The following is a 17143-nucleotide window of genomic DNA, read 5'->3' on the forward strand; positions in this document are numbered from 1 at the left end:
GCCTCATCTCTAGCCCAGCCTTTGACTCCAGGCCGGTGCATCAGTGCCGCTACATCAATGCAATGACCCGCTGTGCAGACCCTCCCCCAGCAGGCTCCCCCACGTCACGGCGCCCACTCTGAGCTGGGGGGGCCAGGCATTTTCTACAGGGACACTGGCGAAGGGGCTTAAAAAGCAGATCCCCACCCCCTGGCTGCGAGGGTGAAATCCCAGGAGGGATCTGTCCTGCAAAGGAAGGCGCCAGGAACCCGAGCTGTACGCTGCCATCCCCACCCCAGATGTGCTGGGCACAGGGAAGGAAGTGACCGTTGTAGGCCGACCCTTCCTGGCCTGCGCAGGGCCCAGTGCGGAGTGGGTCTGGCAGTGTCACGTTCCCTGCAGCTGGTGTCAATGGGTGGCGCTCCATTGGAGTCACTGAGGGTCTATGCCCAGAGATAGAAAAGGCTATTTGGTGCCAGGCAGCCCATCCCTGGCATCCGGGGCGCCTCTCCTGGCTTTGGTCTGGTTTGAAATGCCCCAGCCCTTCCCCCCAGCCCAACCCAGGGCTCTGCCTGCCAGCCTTACCTCGCGTCCCCTGTACAAGCAGGGCGGCCTCGCTATGTATTCCATGGACTGTGCCCTCCTGGCTGGTGTGGCTGAGTCTCTGCTGCCCTCTGCTCGATGGAATTGGAACTGTAGGGCTGTGTTTCATAGCCTCTATACTGCCCGCTCTGAGTGGTGATTCTCCTTGGTCCAGGGGGCAGTAGGGGCCTGCGCTCTTGGGGCAGGTGGTTGTTGCAGTATCTTCTTGCCCTCCTGCCTCTCTTCAAGCTCCTAGTTGTGCCCCTCAAGGGTGTTCCCCACCCTCCCCCCAAGCAGCAATGGGTTTAGCTGGCCATTTAGCCCAAGCTGGCTTCCTGGGGCCTAAAGCTGAACTCTGACCTTGCCCCCCAGTGCCCTGCTGGGGAGATCATGGGGCAGATGCAGCATCTCTGGGCTGCCAGGTGCCAGCAGCCATGGCCCGAGGAAACGGGAGTGGAGTGGGAGGCCGTGCCCAGGGGAGGGAGGGTGGTGAAGTGCCGCGGGTACTAGTCAGCGGCATTTGAGTGACAGCCCGGCGCAGTCAGAGTGCGTGAGATGGCTGCAGGCTGCCACAAGCGACTCGCCCAGCACGGGGCTGAGTAACAGCAAGGTTTGAGCGCTTCTGCCTCGCGTTGACTCATGGCTGCTGCCCAGGAGGGCTGGACAGACTCAGAGGGCCTGCCCAGGTTGGGGGGCCTGGTCCAGGGGGATGGGCTGCTTTCTGGGGGGTGGAGGGGAGGGCTGGACAGGGGCCTGGCTGGGGTGCTGGGCCAAGGGCTGGGTGAAGGCTGGCCAAGGGCTGTGGCGCTGGGCTAGGGGCCTGAACCGGGGGGCGGGGGCAGGCTGGGGTTGCAGTGCTGGGGCAGGGGGTCTGGGTGTGGGCTGGGCTGGGGGACTGGGTCTGCGCTTCCTTGGCATCCCATCAGCATGGGTAGAACTCAGGCTTTCAGTAAGGAGCCTCCCCACCCCCCACCCCCCGCCCAGGCCCTGGGCAGCGCGGCCTAGCTGGTCAGGGCCTCTGGAGCTCTGGGTTCAATCTCTGCCTATGGCACAAGCACCCGATGGGCGTCACTGAGCCTCTCTGGGCTGTAGTTCCCCTCGGTGACATGGGGACAATAACCTGTAGCCTGTGAGTGGTCCGGGCAGGGGCTGGGGCGCTCGGTGTCTGGGCATGACAGCGCCAGTCTCTGTAACAGCCCCCAGCCAGGCGCCTCGGGCTGCCATGGCTCCACTGGGGCATCCTTACGGCAGGGAAACACGTCCCAGCTGCTAACGGGGGGAGGGGGTGGGCTGCACTTGGAATCCGGCAATGAGCCCGCTGGGGTGTTCACGGCGTGCACTGGACAAGGGCAGTGAAAACGATGTGTGAGTGTGCAACAGACACTCCCTCACACGCTGGTGCCCAGCTGGCTGCAGCGCCCAGGGAGGATAAAAGCCCTACTATTCGTGGCGGTGGGACATGCTCCATTAGGGTGTGTAACAGAGGCTGCACTTTGCATCCCACGCTCCCAGGGGCTGCCCTGGGGCCACGGCTCAGCTGGCAACTGGGCACATAGTTTGTCAGGCTGTCCTGGACCAAGACCTCTCAGCCTGGGCTCGGCCCAATCGCCTCCTCGGGCCTGTCTCTGAGCTCCGTGTGGGAGTGTGGGGGATCCCTAATGCCCTGCTCCCGCCCAGGGGCACTGAGGCTGCAAATGCACCGGTGCTGCCATGAGCGCCCCTCGTCTGGGTCCTTGGAGAGAGCTGGGGACAGCTGTTTCCTTCACACTAAATCAGATGAGCAGCGGGAGGGACCTGGAGGTCAGAGGTCAGGGCAGGGAGGGGTACCTGTCACTCCTACCAGGCTGGTGCGATCGGGTACCCTAAGAAGGGGCCATATAACTGGGGAAAAGCTGGCTAGGTGCATCCCCAGGGCTGAGCAGGGAGCTGGGGGCGGGTTCCTTTCCCCCCTGGGAGGGCAGGGCTGGCACTGATGGCCCTGCCCAGTGCATGGCTAACTCCCCCTGTGAGCATCAAACACCCCCCATATCTGCCAGGAGTTGGCCCGTCTCCACCATTCAGGGTTCAGGAAGCTGAGATGTCAGGAGTCCAATTCCCCCACCCCACCCCGTGGGACTCAGACCCAAGATTGTTCAATCTAGCCCTTATGTCACCAGCGGGGAAACTGGCCTCCTGCCAGCCTGGGTGACTCCTGGGACCCCTGGAGTGCCCCCTGCTGTGTCTACACTTCGCTGCAGGCAGGGATGGGATGGGGGTATCAGCATTTCTGGGTATGGATCTGTGTGTGTGTGTGCGCAGCAGTGGGTCTGTATGGATCAGCAAGTATGTGTGGGTATATGTATCTGTGTATCGTTGTGTGTTTCTGTGTACCTGCCACTCCTTTAGAGGGCCCTGCCAGTCCAGCCCGGAGTGGTGCCTCATTTTGATGATCCAGCGGGCCCTGGGGCGACAGTGGAGGGGACGAGCCCAGGAGCCGTGGGGTGGGGACAGCTGAAGGAATGCCTGGAAAATATGAATGTGCACAAACCAGTGGGGCTGGATGTTGGACAGCCAACCCAGCCCACCGCTAACACCAGCTGTTTGAAAAACTAACAGAGAGCTGGGGAGGGGGCAGTGTGTGTGTGTAACTGTGTGTGTGTGTGTGAGAGAGAGAGAGAGAGTAACTCTGTGTGTGTGGTACCCAGCTGTCAGCGAGGAGAGCAATTCCTAGCAATCACCGCCTGCTAAATCTCATCAGTCCCAGTGAAATCACCCAGCACAGCCTGTTCCCACCCAGATGATAGCTGGCTTTGAGCAATGAAATCACCAGCCCGATAACCCTGATGGGATCTGGGCTAGAATTACCCACCACGTGGAGGAAATGTAACATATCCAGAGTTTAGTAAACACGGGATACACTCAGCCTCTTCTTATCTAATCTCCCCTGCCCTAACCTTCTCTCTCCTAATCCAAATTGATACAGTCGATTTAATCTACCCTCTCCCCGGCCCCTGGCTGCACCACCTTCAGCCAAACAGCATCTAGAAGCTCCCGCTTTCGAATCAGGTCTTCGCCTCACCAAACCTTATTCACAAAATTCATTGACTCTTTCCCAGGCCAGGTCTATGTGGGGAAGTTCCAGTGATTTAATTCAAGTCCGTTTTAAAACTGATTTAGAATTAAACTACTGCAAGGCCTTGTGTGGACGCTCCTCTTTCATAGAATCATAGAATCATAGAATATCAGGGTTGGAAGGGACCTCAGGAGGTCATCTAGTCCAACCCCCTGCTCAAAGCAGGACCAATCCCCAATTAAATCATCCCAGCCAGGGCTTTGTCAAGCCTGACCTTAAAAACTTCTAAGGAAGGAGATTCTACCACCTCCCTAGGTAACGCATTCCAGTGTTTCACCACCCTCCTAGTGAAAAAGTTTTTCCTAATATCCAACCTAAACCTCACCCACTGCAACTTGAGACCATTACTCCTTGTCCTGTCCTCTTCTACCACTGAGAATAGTCTAGAACCATCCTCTCTGGAACCACCTCTCAGGTAGTTGAAAGCAGCTATCAAATCCCCCCTCATTCTTCTCTTCTGCAGACTAAACAATCCCAGTTCCCTCAGCCTCTCCTCATAAGTCATGTGTTCCAGACCCTAATCATTTTTGTTGCCCTTCGCTGGACATTTTCCAATTTTTCCACATCCTTCTTGTAGTATGGGGCCCAAAATTGGACACAGTACTCCAGATGAGGCCTCACCAATGTCGAATAGAGGGGAACGATCATGTCCCTCGATCTGCTCGCTATGCCCCTACTTATACAGCCCAAAATCCCATTGGCCTTCTTGGCAACAAGGGCACACTGCTGACTCATATCCAGCTTCTCGTCCACTGTCACCCCTAGGTCCTTTTCCGCAGAACTGCTGCCTAGCCATTCGGTCCCTAGTCTGTAGCTGTGCATTGGGTTCTTCCGTCCGAAGTGCAGGACCCTGCACTTAGCCTTATTGAACCTCATCAGATTTCTTTTGGCCCAATCCTCCAATTTGTCTAGGTCCCGCTGTATCCTATCCCTGCCCTCCAGCGTATCTACCACTCCTCCTAGTTTAGTATCATCCGCAAATTTGCCGAGGGTGCAATCCACACCATCCTCCAGATCATTTATGAAGATATTGAACAAAACCGGCCCCAGGACCAACCCCTGGGGCACTCCACTTGACACTGGCTGCCAACTAGACATGGAGCCATTGATCACTACCTGTTGAGCCCGACAATCTAGCCAACTTTCTACCCACCTTATAGTGCATTCATCCAGCCCATACGTCTCTCACTTGCTGACAAGAATACTGTGGGAGACCGTGTCAAAAGCTTTGCTAAAGTCAAGAAACAATACATCCACTGCTTTCCCTTCATCCACAGAACCAGTAATCTCATCACAGAAGGCGATTAGATTAGTCAGGCATGACCTTCCCTTGGTGAATCCATGCTCACTGTTCCTGATCACTTTCCTCTCATGTAAGTGCTTCAGGATTGATTCTTTGAGGACCTGCTCCATGATTTTTCCGGGGACTGAGGTGAGGCTGACTGGCCTGTAGTTCCCAGGATCCTCCTTCTTCCCTTTTTTAAAGATTGGCACTACATTAGCCTTTTTCCAGTCATCTGGGACTTCCCCCGTTTGCCACGAGTTTTCAAAGATAATGGCCAATGGCTCTGCAATCACAGCCGCCAATTCCTTTAGCACTCTCGGATGCAACTTGTCCGGCCCCATGGACTTGTGCACGTCCAGCTTTTCTAAATAGTCCCTAACCACCTCTTTCTCCACAGAGGGCTGGCCATCTACTCCCCATGTTGTGATGCCCAGCGCAGCAGTCTGGGAGCTGACCTTGTTAGTGAAGACAGGGGCAAAAAAAGCATTGAGTACATTAGCTTTTTCCACATCCTCTGTCACTAGGTTGCCTCCCTCATTCAGTCAGGGGCCCACACTTTCCTTGGCTTTCTTCTTGTTGCCAATATACCCTAAGAAACCCTTCTTGTTACTCTTGACAGTTAACAGCGACTCCTTGTAGTTTAGCTGAAGTCTATTCCTGACTGAGTCAAGAAATAACTCAACCGAAATAACCCTCCTGAAACAGAAACGGGCACCTCCACGCAGGGCTCTGCACCAGTTTAACCACACCTGGAATCAGAGCGCTGCATCTATCTCATGTAGACAGTCCCAGGTGCTGATGTACAGGTTCCCACCTGGCCGATGGGAAGGAAATGGCAAATAGCACTGTATCATGTCTGGGGAGGAGGGTCCAGGGCAGGGCAGGGACCAGCGTCAGGCCCTGGGTTGAGATCTTTGGATGAAAAGTGCTGTAGAAGAACGGAAGGTAAGCATTAGTTTTGTACAGCGCCTGGCACAACGGGGCCCTGATCTTGGTTGAGGTCTATGCCGCGGCTCAGTCAGACCATGATCTCAGTCATAAAGTCAGAGAGTTTAAGGCCAGAAAAGACCACCCCCTCATGTAGTCTGATCCCGTCTTCCACAGGCCACCAACACAACCCAGCCCCACACAGTAAACCCAACAACTGAAACTGTTCTGCTGAACAACAAAAGTGTGAGGCCAGTGCAGTGCACCACACCTGTTACTATGTCCGGCCAAAAGATTTACATGTTCTTGGATTCCAAGGCCAGCAGGGACCTCTGTGATCATTGGTCTGACCTCCTGGACAACACCGGCCAGAGAACTGCCCCAAAATAATCCCCAGACCCGCTCTGTTAGCAAAACATTCCATCTTGACTTGAAAACATTCCATCTTGACTTGACGGAGAATCCACCACAGCCCTTGATAAATTGTTCCAGTGGTTAATTATTCTCAGCCTTAAAATGTACACCCGATCTGAGGTCAGAGTCTGTGCAACACCCGACACAATGGGTCCCTGATCTCTGGTTGGGCCCCTACTCAATCGTACAACAGAAATCATCCTTATGATTCCAGTCAATGGTCAGAGGACGGGGCGAACAGCACGGTAATGCAATTGACAAGGTCAAAGGAAAGCAGGAGCTAAGAGATGTGATACAAACAAAGGCAGGAAATGCCAAAGTGAGGTTCAGGCCAGTGAGGAGCGGGCTTCGTTGCAGGAGCCAAGCCTAGACCAAAGAACCCATTCTGTCACCAGCATGCCGCTCTGACACCATGGTCACCCCTCTGCTGGGCAGTAGCCGGTGTCTGGGGCCTTGCAGTTCAGCCTGGCCAGTGGAGGAGAAATTAGTGATGTGAAGTCCAGGGCTATTCTAAGTGTAACTTGTTGGTTTACACACAGGCACCAGTTCTAGAGCACGGATGGCCACAAACAGCGCACGAGGCATCTCCCAGGAATCTCTGCCCAGTGCTCACACCTCATAGAATCTTAGAATCTCAGGGTTGGAAGGGACCTCAGGAGGTCATCTAGTCCAACCCCCTGCTCAAAAGCAGGACCAATCCCCAGCTAAATCATCCCAGCCAGGGTTTTGTCAAGCCTGACCTTAAAAACCTCTAAGGAAGGAGATTCCACCACCTCCCTAGGTAACACATTCCAGTGCTTCACCACTCTCCTACTGAAAAAGATTTTCCTAATATCCAACCTAAATCTCCCCAACTGCAACTTGAGACCATTACTCTTTGTTCTGTCATCTGCTACCACTGAGAACAGTCTAGATCCATCCTCTTTGGAACCCCCTTTCAGATAGTTGAAAGACGCTATCAAATCCCCCCTCGTTCTTCTCTTCCGCAGACTAAACAATCCCAGTTCCCTCAGCCTCTCCTCATAAGTCATGTGTTCCAGTCCCTGAATCATTTTTGTTGCCCTCCGCGGGACTCTTTCCAATTTTTCCACATCCTTCTTGTAGTGTGGGGCCCAAAACTGGACACAGTACTCCAGATGAGGCCTCACCAATATCCAATAGAGGGGAATGATCACATCCCTCGATCTGCTGGCAATGCCCCTACTTATACATCCCAAAATCCCATTGGCCTTCTTGGCAATAAGGGCACACTGTTGACTAATATCCAGTTTCTCGTAACCCCTAAGTCCTTTTCTGCAGAACTGCTGCTTAGCTACTCGGTCCCTAGTCTGTAGCGGTGCATGGGATTTTTCCATCCTAAGTGCAGGACTCTGCACTTGTCCTTGTTGAACCTCCTCAGATTTCTTTTGGCCCAATTCTCTAACTTGTCTAGGTCCCTCTGTATCCTATCCCTACCCTCCAGTGTATCTACCTCTCCTCCCAGTTTAGTGTCATCTGCAAACTTGCTGAGGGTGCAATCCACACCATCCTCCAGATCATTGATGAAGATATTGAACAAAACCGACCCGAGGACCGGGGCACTCCACTTGATACCGGCTGCCAACTAGACATGGAGCCATTGATCACTACCCGTTGAGCCCGACAATCTAGCCAGCTTTCTATCCACCTTATAATCTATTCATCCAGCCCATACTTCTTTAACTTGCTGGCAAGAAATCCGTGGGAGACTGTGTCAAAAAATTTTCCGGAGGAAGAGTGAGACCCGTTGGGGTCCCAGGGAGTGGAACTGCCTCAGTTATTGACTCCGACCACTCCTGCTGCTTGCACCAAGCCCTGCGTCACCCATACAGTAACTCCATCACATCACGTCTCCCAAGAGCCCAAAGGTGCTCACACGCTAAGAGCAAACTCTTGGAAGGCTGCGGTGCAGCGCCACCTGGTGACGCCGGCCACAACAGTGCTACTGACACTATACAAGCTACTCCTAGAGCCTGCAGAAACTCCCAGGGGCTCAGACCCATCCTCTAGGTTTTTAGAACTATGCTATTGGATTCTCTAGCAAGGAGAGGATGAAGGCTAACGGCTGTCTGGATTCCACGGAGGCTGTTTGCTGGGCCCCTGCTGGGGGGAATTTCACCTTTTGTGTGTTCCACAACTCCCCTGCACCCCCCACCCCCACCCCCAGCCACGCCTCTTGCTGCTGCGGGTGTTGTTGACCTTGGCTCACGCTCACCGTGAGTAAGTGAGACGCAGGTTATGGATCTTCCAGGCTGGCAGCAAAATAAACAACTTTTTAAAGAAACAGAGGTGCCAAATATCCTCCTAATACTGCAGCTACTGTATTCCTTGAGTTAGCAGGGCCCGGGCAGGGTTTGCTGGGCCTGGGAGCTACAGCAGGGAGCCAGGAGCTAACACTGGTCTGGAATGCAGCAGGTTGGGTGCCACAGATCCATAGGGTCAGTGCTACGCCCCCCAGCTTTGGAACTGTCTCTTGGAGGAACCCTTCAGTGGGCCAGACCCCAACGGGTCTCACTCTTCCTCCAGGGGCCTCACCACCTCCTTGACTGAACCACCGAGGACACGGGCCCAGGGTCTTCAGTTGTGCAGAACCCCGCTCCCTTTCATAGTGGACTCACCCCCTCCTCTGTATTCCCACCCCACTCTCTGTTGGCCTCACCCCCCCCCCCACACACACACAGTTCTTGGGGGTCCTGCAGCCGCCACTGAGCCCGCCGGGCCAGGCTGGGCAGTCAGCCAGCTCACGCCCCCCACCCCCTCCTCCTGGGAGACCCGGCGCCCCGATCCCACGGGTCGGGCCTGGAGCCGGAGCCTCTCACGTCTGCCCAGCGAAGCGGGGAGGGCTCGGGCTGGTTTCCCCGGGCCGAGGCCGCGCCCCTTTTTGGAGAAACACCTGTTCCGACCTGCCAGACAGGTTCCTCCCCCCCCGCGCCCCGGCGATGCTGGGCGAGCAGCTTGGGGAGCCTCGAAGCGCAGCGCGGCCGAGCGGGGAGCGCAACCAGCGGCCGGGCATGAGCCAGCGACCCAGCGGGCCCTGAGCGCACGAGGCCCGGCCCCCGGGGGATCCGCGCGCCCAGGTTCCGGGGACACCCCCCAGGAGACTCCCCCCCCCGGAGACCCCCCCCCCGGCACCCGCTTGCTCACGGAGGAAGATCCCGGCCCGGGGGGGCCGCTGTGAGTTCCCCACGCGTGTCGTGACAGCGACGTCATGAGCGGGTCCTTCGCCCCGGCCCCGGCCCCCGCAGCTTGGAAACTCCTGCTGCTCTGCCTCGCAGCCTCCGGTGAGTCGCCTCGTCCCGTCGCCCGGCTCGGGGCTCCCGGGCCAAAGAGCCGGGGCAGGCTCCTGGGCCACTTTGGGCGAGGTTGCCTTGGTCCTGCCTCAGCGCGCGGGCCAGACCCGGGGGTTCCCCGGCGCCCTCCCAGCCCCCCCCAAACACCGACACGGGTTTGGATCCAGAGCTGCCTGCCGGGCTCCTGCCTTCTGCCCTCCATGCACCCCCGCCCCCGCCCCCTGCAGCGATGTGGGGTCCCGGATCTCTACCCGAGAAGCCCCTTCGGGTTTTGGGGGGGGAGGTTCCTTTGTGTCGCCCCTTGATTGCAGTTCATCCTGCGGCTCAGATCCTGCAAGAAACCCAGTGCAGGGAGAGGGGGGAACCTGGGCAGGATCGGGCTCCTGGGCAGGATCGGGCCCCGTGTGCGTGTGCAGCGTGATATTGTTGTGCCCTTTGGTTGTCAGGTGTTTTCAAACATTGTCCTGCATGGAGAGTCGCCCCCCCCCCCACTTTCCCCCTACAAGCCCCCCCCCACCCCATTGCAACCCCCTCAAACTAAGCACCAGGCACCGCCATTCCTCCGCCCACTAGCATCAAGTCCCTGCCTTTGCCTTCCCACTGGGTCAAGGTTCTGATCCCCCTCCTCCCTCCCCTGACCGGCTCGTGCACCCCTGGAACTCGGGGGAACCCCAAGCGAAGGGAGCGCCTTGTGGGGCTGTTGGCCGCAGAGCTGTTGGGTCTCCGCATGGGGGTCGTGGGTGGCTGGCTCTGGGGTGGGGTGCAGGCAGTGGGCCATTGGCTACAGGGACTTCCAAGGGGTAAGAAACTTGTCCCCTTGCAGAGGGGTCTTTAGACATGGACTCCTTGGTGCTGCCTTCCGAGGGGGGGTGAGTGCGTGTGACCCCCCCCAGAGATGGGCCACATAGAGAAAGCTGCTCCCCAGGCTCACCCTAGCAGGGCTTTGCTGCCCCCCTCCACCCCCATTACTACGTGCTTGGCACCCATCCCACGCCCTCCCTGGCAGCCTCGCAGTGACTCGACAAAAGCTGCCACTTCCCAGCCCTGCTCCCTGTCAGCTGAGCTGCTGACTCAGGCTTTAGCCCTTCGGTGGTGGCTCCGAACCACCCGCGTGACTCAGAGCACAGCAGGATTATAACAAGCCGAGCTGGGCAGGGCCGGGCAGGGGAGCAGGTCCTCTGTGCCTGTATAGCGCCTGGCACAATGGGGCCCCGACCTGCTGCGGAGTCTCTGCACCCCATGGCGGTTCAGATGGGAAAAGCTGATGCCCTGATGTCTCAGTTCTTGGTGTAGGAAATGGGTCAGAAGCTCAGCTGGTGTCAGTCCCCATAACTCTACTGAAGTCAGGAGGGCGACTCCGCTTTACACCGGCTGAGGATCTGGCCCGAGAATGGGCCCAGGCCTCCTTCACTTGTGCCCATGCAGTCATTCACAGCTGGGCCTCGCGGGTGCCCACGGCCCATTGAGTAGCATGCAATGCCCGTTTTGCAGTGGTGTGAACAAGGGCACGTGGCACAGGGCGGATCAGGCAGCTTGTCTGGCTTCGCTGAGTGTGCTGAGAGTGGATGCGCCAAAACGTGCCCCCCAGGATCTGTGACCGCAGAGCAGGAGCAATGAGAGCAGCTGTTGCAGTAGGCAAAGGCAGGGATGGGGAAGAGCTAGCTGATATGGGAGAGGGAGCCCAGAGAATGCCCTGGCTGGGGCACCAGGCCCCCTGCGTGTGCTTAAGGCAGGCTTTGGGCCTTCCCTGTCTCGCATAGCTGAGTGGAAGCTGCTGTGTGACCGGGATGCAGTTGCCGCCTGTCTCCAGGGCTGGCCCGGTGGCTGGTGACTGACTCTTAGGTGGCAAGTTGGCAGGGTGTGGTCCTGGCCAACCAGGCTCTTATTAAACAGGGTGTCAGCTCTCTGTGTCTCTGCCACTGGGCACCAGGCTCAGGGTTGCTCCGCAGCTAGAAACAACCTCCAACCCTGACCCTACCAGGGGCAAAGTGGGCGGGGGGGATGACCCCGGCCTCCTGCCTGTGGGCTGCTGAGCTGTCCCCAAGAGCCTCCAGCTTCAACTTTCGATCTGCGACTCTCTGGGGCTCACAGCCCTGCCCCGGATGCCCACGAAGTGCTAATTTGCATGTTTATTTGACACCCACTTTTTTCAATCATTGCTTCCATAATGCACTCTAATTGATACAGATTAATAATAATGATGATGATCCTTTATTAATTATGGGGGAAGGCTTCCGGTTTCCTCTGTTTATCAGCAGAAGAATGTTGGAGGTGTTTAACCTGGTTCGCTGTTCACCCCAGGTAGGATGGGAGGCAGGGGCTGTGCTGATAACAATCTCTGAGCACTTTCATTCCATCAGCTCTTGGGGTGGAGCAGGTGTTTTCCTCATCAGTTTCAAGGCCGTCTTCCTATATTGTTGCTTTTTAGTGGGAGGCTGGAGTTATAAGCCAGCTCTGCCTGTACATTCCTGTCCCATGACGAGAATCTCGTCCATTTCATCACGGCCCAGTCATTAGCTGTTTTCCAGACAGGGGATGGGAGATTCTGCGCTTTTGCAGACTGTGTCAAGAGACGTTGCTTGTTTTCATTTAGAGATGGGCCTGATCCTCCAAGTTCAGATCTGGGTTCTAGGCTGGAGGCTGTCTGGATCTGGTGTTTAGGTGTGGACCCGGCTATTGGGGGTATACTTGATCCTGCCTCAGTGCGGGGGATGGATCAGATGACCTCTCCCTGTCCCTTTCAGCCCTACGTGTCTATGATTTGATGATTGTCCCCCCTCGTCCCCTTCTGAGCTGAAAGAATGGGATGAATCATAGAATATCAGGGTTGGAAGGGACCTCAGGAGGTCATCCAGTCCAACCCCCTGCTCAAAGCAGGACCAATCCCCAATTTTTGCCCCAAATCCCTAAATGGCCCCCTCAAGGATTGAACTCACAACCCTGGGTTTAGCAGGCCAATGCTCAAACCACTGAGCTATCCTTCCCCCCCAAATCAGGGGTCCTCTTTGCTGTTTTCTTTTCACCCTTCCCCCCCCCAGCTGGCCTGATGAAAACAGATGCTTTCCTAGTTAGTTTCACTTCCTGATTCTCATGTGCGAGCCCCTGCACTGCAAAGCTTGAGCCTGAGGGGGACACCTGGAGCCACCTGCTCCCACTTGACACGTATGAAACCTGCCATCCTGGGTGTGTTTCGTTCCATCTCAGTGTGTGTGTGTGTGGGGGGGCGGCGGCGGTTAAAACCAACTAGATTTGGGGCAGAATTTGTGACTCGCTCACTTGGCGTGACTGTGCCAGGGAGGAAGGTTCTGGAACCCAGACCGGGCCAGCCTGACACTAGCCACTAGCCCAGCACGGGAGATGCTTTAGAACCTAAATCCAGCTGCGTGTTTTGAATCCAAACCCCGGCTCCCAGGAACCAGTTTGGATCTGGATCCAAATGTTCCAGCCCAACTCTCCCCGGAGATCCTGGCAGGGGCTGAGGGAAGCTGGTGGGGCAGGAGATGCCAGGTTATAATCTCCTTCCTCCTTCCAGCTCCAGGATTCCCTGACACCTCCCCATGTTCTGCTTGTCTCTCCCAGTGTTAGTGACTCTTGGGCGTGGGGATGGCTCCAGAACTCATTGTCTTCCCCTCCCTTATTCCCTTTCTTTTGGTTTCTCTGCCTATTGTATGTGTCCGGGCACATCCTCACTCTGATCACACGCAATACCTGCTGTAGGGGAAGCCAGGCGTCTCCTCCAAAAGCCATGCTCCGTAATCAGCTCTCAGCAGCCAGAGGGCTGCTAGTTGTTTAATGATCAGTGCTTGGTGAGGATCGGCATGGGTCTGGCTGTAAACAGTGCGGGGGAGGCGTGTCCGTGGGTGTGGGTGAGACAGAGGCGGCAGGCAGGTGTGCAAGTGGCCTGCCCCGGGGGCCCTTCAGCCCTGGGGCTCTGTCCAGTCTCCAAGGAAATCTCTCCTTTGACTCTGGTGGGGATTGGATCAGGCCCCAGAAGCATGAGCCCCGATCCCAAGCACTAAAGGAGTCAGTCACTCCCCCTGCTGGGAGTCAGCAGCCAGCTGGGATAGGGGTGTGTGTGTACACGAGTGTGTGTGTGTGTGCATGTGGCATGCCTATTGAGGCAGCCGATTGGCTGTGGGAGTGCAGGTGGACAGGTGGGCAGGAGCATGTGCGGTGCGATGGACAAGTCTGTGTCACAACAACGCCCTGCACCCCTGGGAATCACTCAGCGGCCAGATCTTCCCCCGTTCATAATGAGGCAATGCTTACCTTTTAGCTCCCCGGACTATGCGCCAGCGGTGAGTGTTGCTTCCCACAACAGGGGCTACTTCACTAGCAGATAACAACCTGCTACTGCTACCAGCTATTGGAGTTGCTCCTTTATCTTCAGTGGTTGATTTCTTTACTGAAGGTCCTTGTTCAAATCCTGCTGGTGCCCTATGGTGGGGGTTACAGCTCCATGAGGGATTCAAGATGAGGAGTGAGTTTGTTATACTATACTGCCAAGGGCAGTGTGGCCTAGTGGTAGGGGCACTATATTATAATTCAAGACACCAGGGTTCTGTTACTGGCTCTGCCACAGACCTTGGGTAAGTGCCATCCCTGCTCTGTGCCTCAGTTTCCCCCTCACCTTTTGTCTGATTACACTGTGAGCTCGTTGGGGGCAGGGACCGTCTCTCACTGGGTGTCTGTGCAAGACCCTGATGTAATACAGAAAATAATTCTCCCTGATTTGTGGTATAAAGATGCTCAGCTCTTTCCTGTTGTTTGGGGCTCATCTGTCTCCATTCCTGTGTGTCTAGCATCCCTTGGTTAAGATCGGACATTTCTCTGACAGATCGGCTCTAGGGATTATTTGGAGAACAGATCTTTGGCCTGGGTTAACCAGGAGGTCAGACAAGACAATCACAATGTTCCTGCCTGGCCTTGGAGTCTATGAAGCGATGCCAGGGAGGTCCCCTTGGCTCAGACTTCCTCGTCTGCTGGCATAACCCGATGGCTGTGGTGGAGTCCAGCCTGAACTCCGGCACTGTACAGCCCCACTCTCTCCGGCTCCTACACCCCGGCTGACTCACCCCACCCTCTCTAGGGAACAGAGGAGGTCAGTGGGTTAGAGAGATTCAGACTAATTGAAGGTGCTTACAGGGTGGGAAGGAGCCAGTGGAATAGCTGCCCTGCAGGATGCTGCCTCTGTCACCTGGAATCTTTAAATTCAGCTGGGGCATCTCTGTCTGACAGAGCCGCTCGGGCTCGCACCAGAGCAATGGGGGTGTGGGAATCCCTGGGGTAGGGTCTCTGGCCTGGAATATGCAGGCGCTCAGACTAGATTGTCAGCATGGGTCCGTCTGGCCTTGAGAGCTTAGGGTGAACTGGCTCCATTGAAATCAACAGCAAAACTCCCACAGACCTCAATGGGGCTTGGATTCGGCCCAGTGAATTCAGGAGCATGGCTGTAAGGCTCCCTCCCAGGGGGCTTGCTCGGCTCTGTCGTAGTGGCTCTGCGTAAGGATGGGGGCTTTGGATCCCATTTCCCCGGCCACATGGAATGGGTGGTCCAGCGGGAAAAGCTCTGGGCTCTCTGTCACTGCAAGGGGCTCCATTCCGCTTTGGCTGCCCTAGTACAGACCCTGCACCCAATTGGGGTGGATCCCGCCGCAGGGCCAGAGCCTGAGGCTCCTCTGAACGGCTAGCTGGGGAGACCCAGGGCCTGAAACCTCCAGCAGTTCCCCAGGACTCAGGACTCTGCGTGATTCAGTGGCATTCGTCCTGCAGGGCAGGAGGAAATGTGAAGCCCCGGGACTGGAGTCTTTTGCACAAACCCAGCCTAACTGGACCTGTGTGGCCAGAGAGTGGGCAGGAGGCAAAACCACTCATACCCCGGCCATTGGAGCTGGTCGTTTGTCACCACCAATAAAACTGCGGAGCCGCTGACTCCCCAGGCCCGTAACTGCGCAGAGCAGGCCAATTAGCCATGTCTTTCCCCGTTGCATTGTGCTGGGCAAGAGGCTGCTGGGCCTGCGTCCCCTACACCTGTCGGGCAGCTCAGCTGGTCCCGAGAAAGATCTGGGAAGCTCAGAGGCCCAGGATTCCTTCGCTTCTCCCCTTGCCCAGGGGCATATGGTAACAGGCTAATTTCTCTAGCAAAAGCCCACGGACGAGGGATGGGCCCCAACCCACCCACTGGCCTGGTCCTCCCAGGGAGAAATCTCCTGTCCACTTTGCTGGGAGAGCTGCAGGCTACTGGCTTCCCGGGGGCAGGTCTGAATGCAGGGGGTGTGTGGGAGGGGGAGCGGGTCTGGCATAAGCGGTCCCTGCGGAGACAGCAGTTGGTAGCGCTGGGAGGGATGAGCAGGAAGGAGACCAGGGCTGGGCATGAGTCTCCAGCATAGCAGGGCACTAAATCTACCAGGCGAGGGGATGAGACCAAGCCTAGCCACTCCTGCATGGCATGCCAGCAGGCACCAGCCTTCGCAGGGCTCCCAGCTGAAGAGCAGGATGAGCCAGGGAGTTTCCACCCAAGCCAGAGGGCTCCAACCTGTGTCTGAAGGCTCCAGGGACATGAAGCTGGGGGTCCTGGGATGCTGCCCTGCCTGCAGTAATTTCTCAGTGGTGCTTCTATAGGGGTCTGGCTCGCTCAGGATTGGCAACTCTGCACCCCGCCCACTTAGTTCACCTTCCCCAGGGTCCGAGCAGGCTGTGGTGGGTGGGGTGGGGGGATTGTCCAAAGTGCCCAGCGCCTCCCACGGTGACACGCTGAGTCCCGCAGCTGACAAACACCTGCTGCAGTGAGAGCTGCCCGAGCAGGGAAGAGAAGGGGGATGGGTTTGGGGTAAGGCTCTGGGGTGACATCAGGTGCCCTGGGTTTAAGTCCCAGTTCTGCGCCTCAGTTTCCTGCTCTGTAAAATGGGGCAATAATATCTCCTGCTCATCACCCTGGGTGTGGTTTGTTTACCCAGACTGTGAGCTTGCCAGGGCCGGGACGGTCTGGGTACAGCCATTGGGCCAGTCGCTATAGGGTTTGGCAACTTCTAATCTGACTTTGGGACTTGGATTGTGAGCTCAATGGACCTGCCAGAGTCTCTTATTATGCATCTGTGTAGTGCCTTGCATGACAGCAGGCTCCCCCCGGCTGAACCTTCAGATGCGACTGTAACACCAGGAATAATAAGGACCAGTCCCACATCTCTCATGTGACTAACCAAGGTAGCCTGAGCTTTGAAAGTCATTCTTGGCTGCGGTGTGTCTGAGAGAGGTTCACACTGGCCATGAATCCGTTCCCTCAACTCACCCCGAGTAGCTTTACTCCTGAGATCAGTACTGTGCTCCCAAAGAAAAAGCTCGTGCATGGCACAGGGGCTGAGGCCCCACCCGTAATGAGAAAACTTGGGCCAAAAAGTTCCTGCAGAATTTCAAATAACCACCAGGCCTGCCAGCCGGCCCCCTGTCCTCAGGAATCAATTGGATCCATAATCGTGCCATAATTTTTGGGTGCCCTATGCAGCCATGTATGCTGCGTATGTCTAAAGGGGATCCGTT

General features: G+C 56.5%; 1 protein-coding gene and 1 long non-coding RNA gene across 3 annotated transcripts in view; one reads left to right on the forward strand and one right to left on the reverse strand.

Moving 5' to 3' along the window:
* LOC142069942 (uncharacterized) overlaps positions 1-17143 on the reverse strand; it is a 250602-nt gene that overhangs the window by 56427 nt on the left and 177032 nt on the right. The gene's annotated exons all lie outside the window — the stretch shown is intronic.
* Positions 9093-17143, forward strand: part of NECTIN4 (nectin cell adhesion molecule 4) — a 44684-nt gene continuing 36633 nt past the window's right edge. For both annotated transcript variants that reach the window (XM_048827767.2, XM_048827768.2), the window contains exon 1: positions 9093-9598. In XM_048827767.2, the coding sequence (XP_048683724.2) occupies positions 9526-9598 (73 nt within the window). In that variant the 5' untranslated portion in view covers positions 9093-9525. The remainder of the gene's footprint in view (positions 9599-17143) is intronic.

The sequence above is a fragment of the Caretta caretta genome, chromosome 24 (genome assembly GCF_965140235.1).
Source record: "Caretta caretta isolate rCarCar2 chromosome 24, rCarCar1.hap1, whole genome shotgun sequence".
Lineage (NCBI taxonomy): Eukaryota > Metazoa > Chordata > Testudines > Cheloniidae > Caretta > Caretta caretta.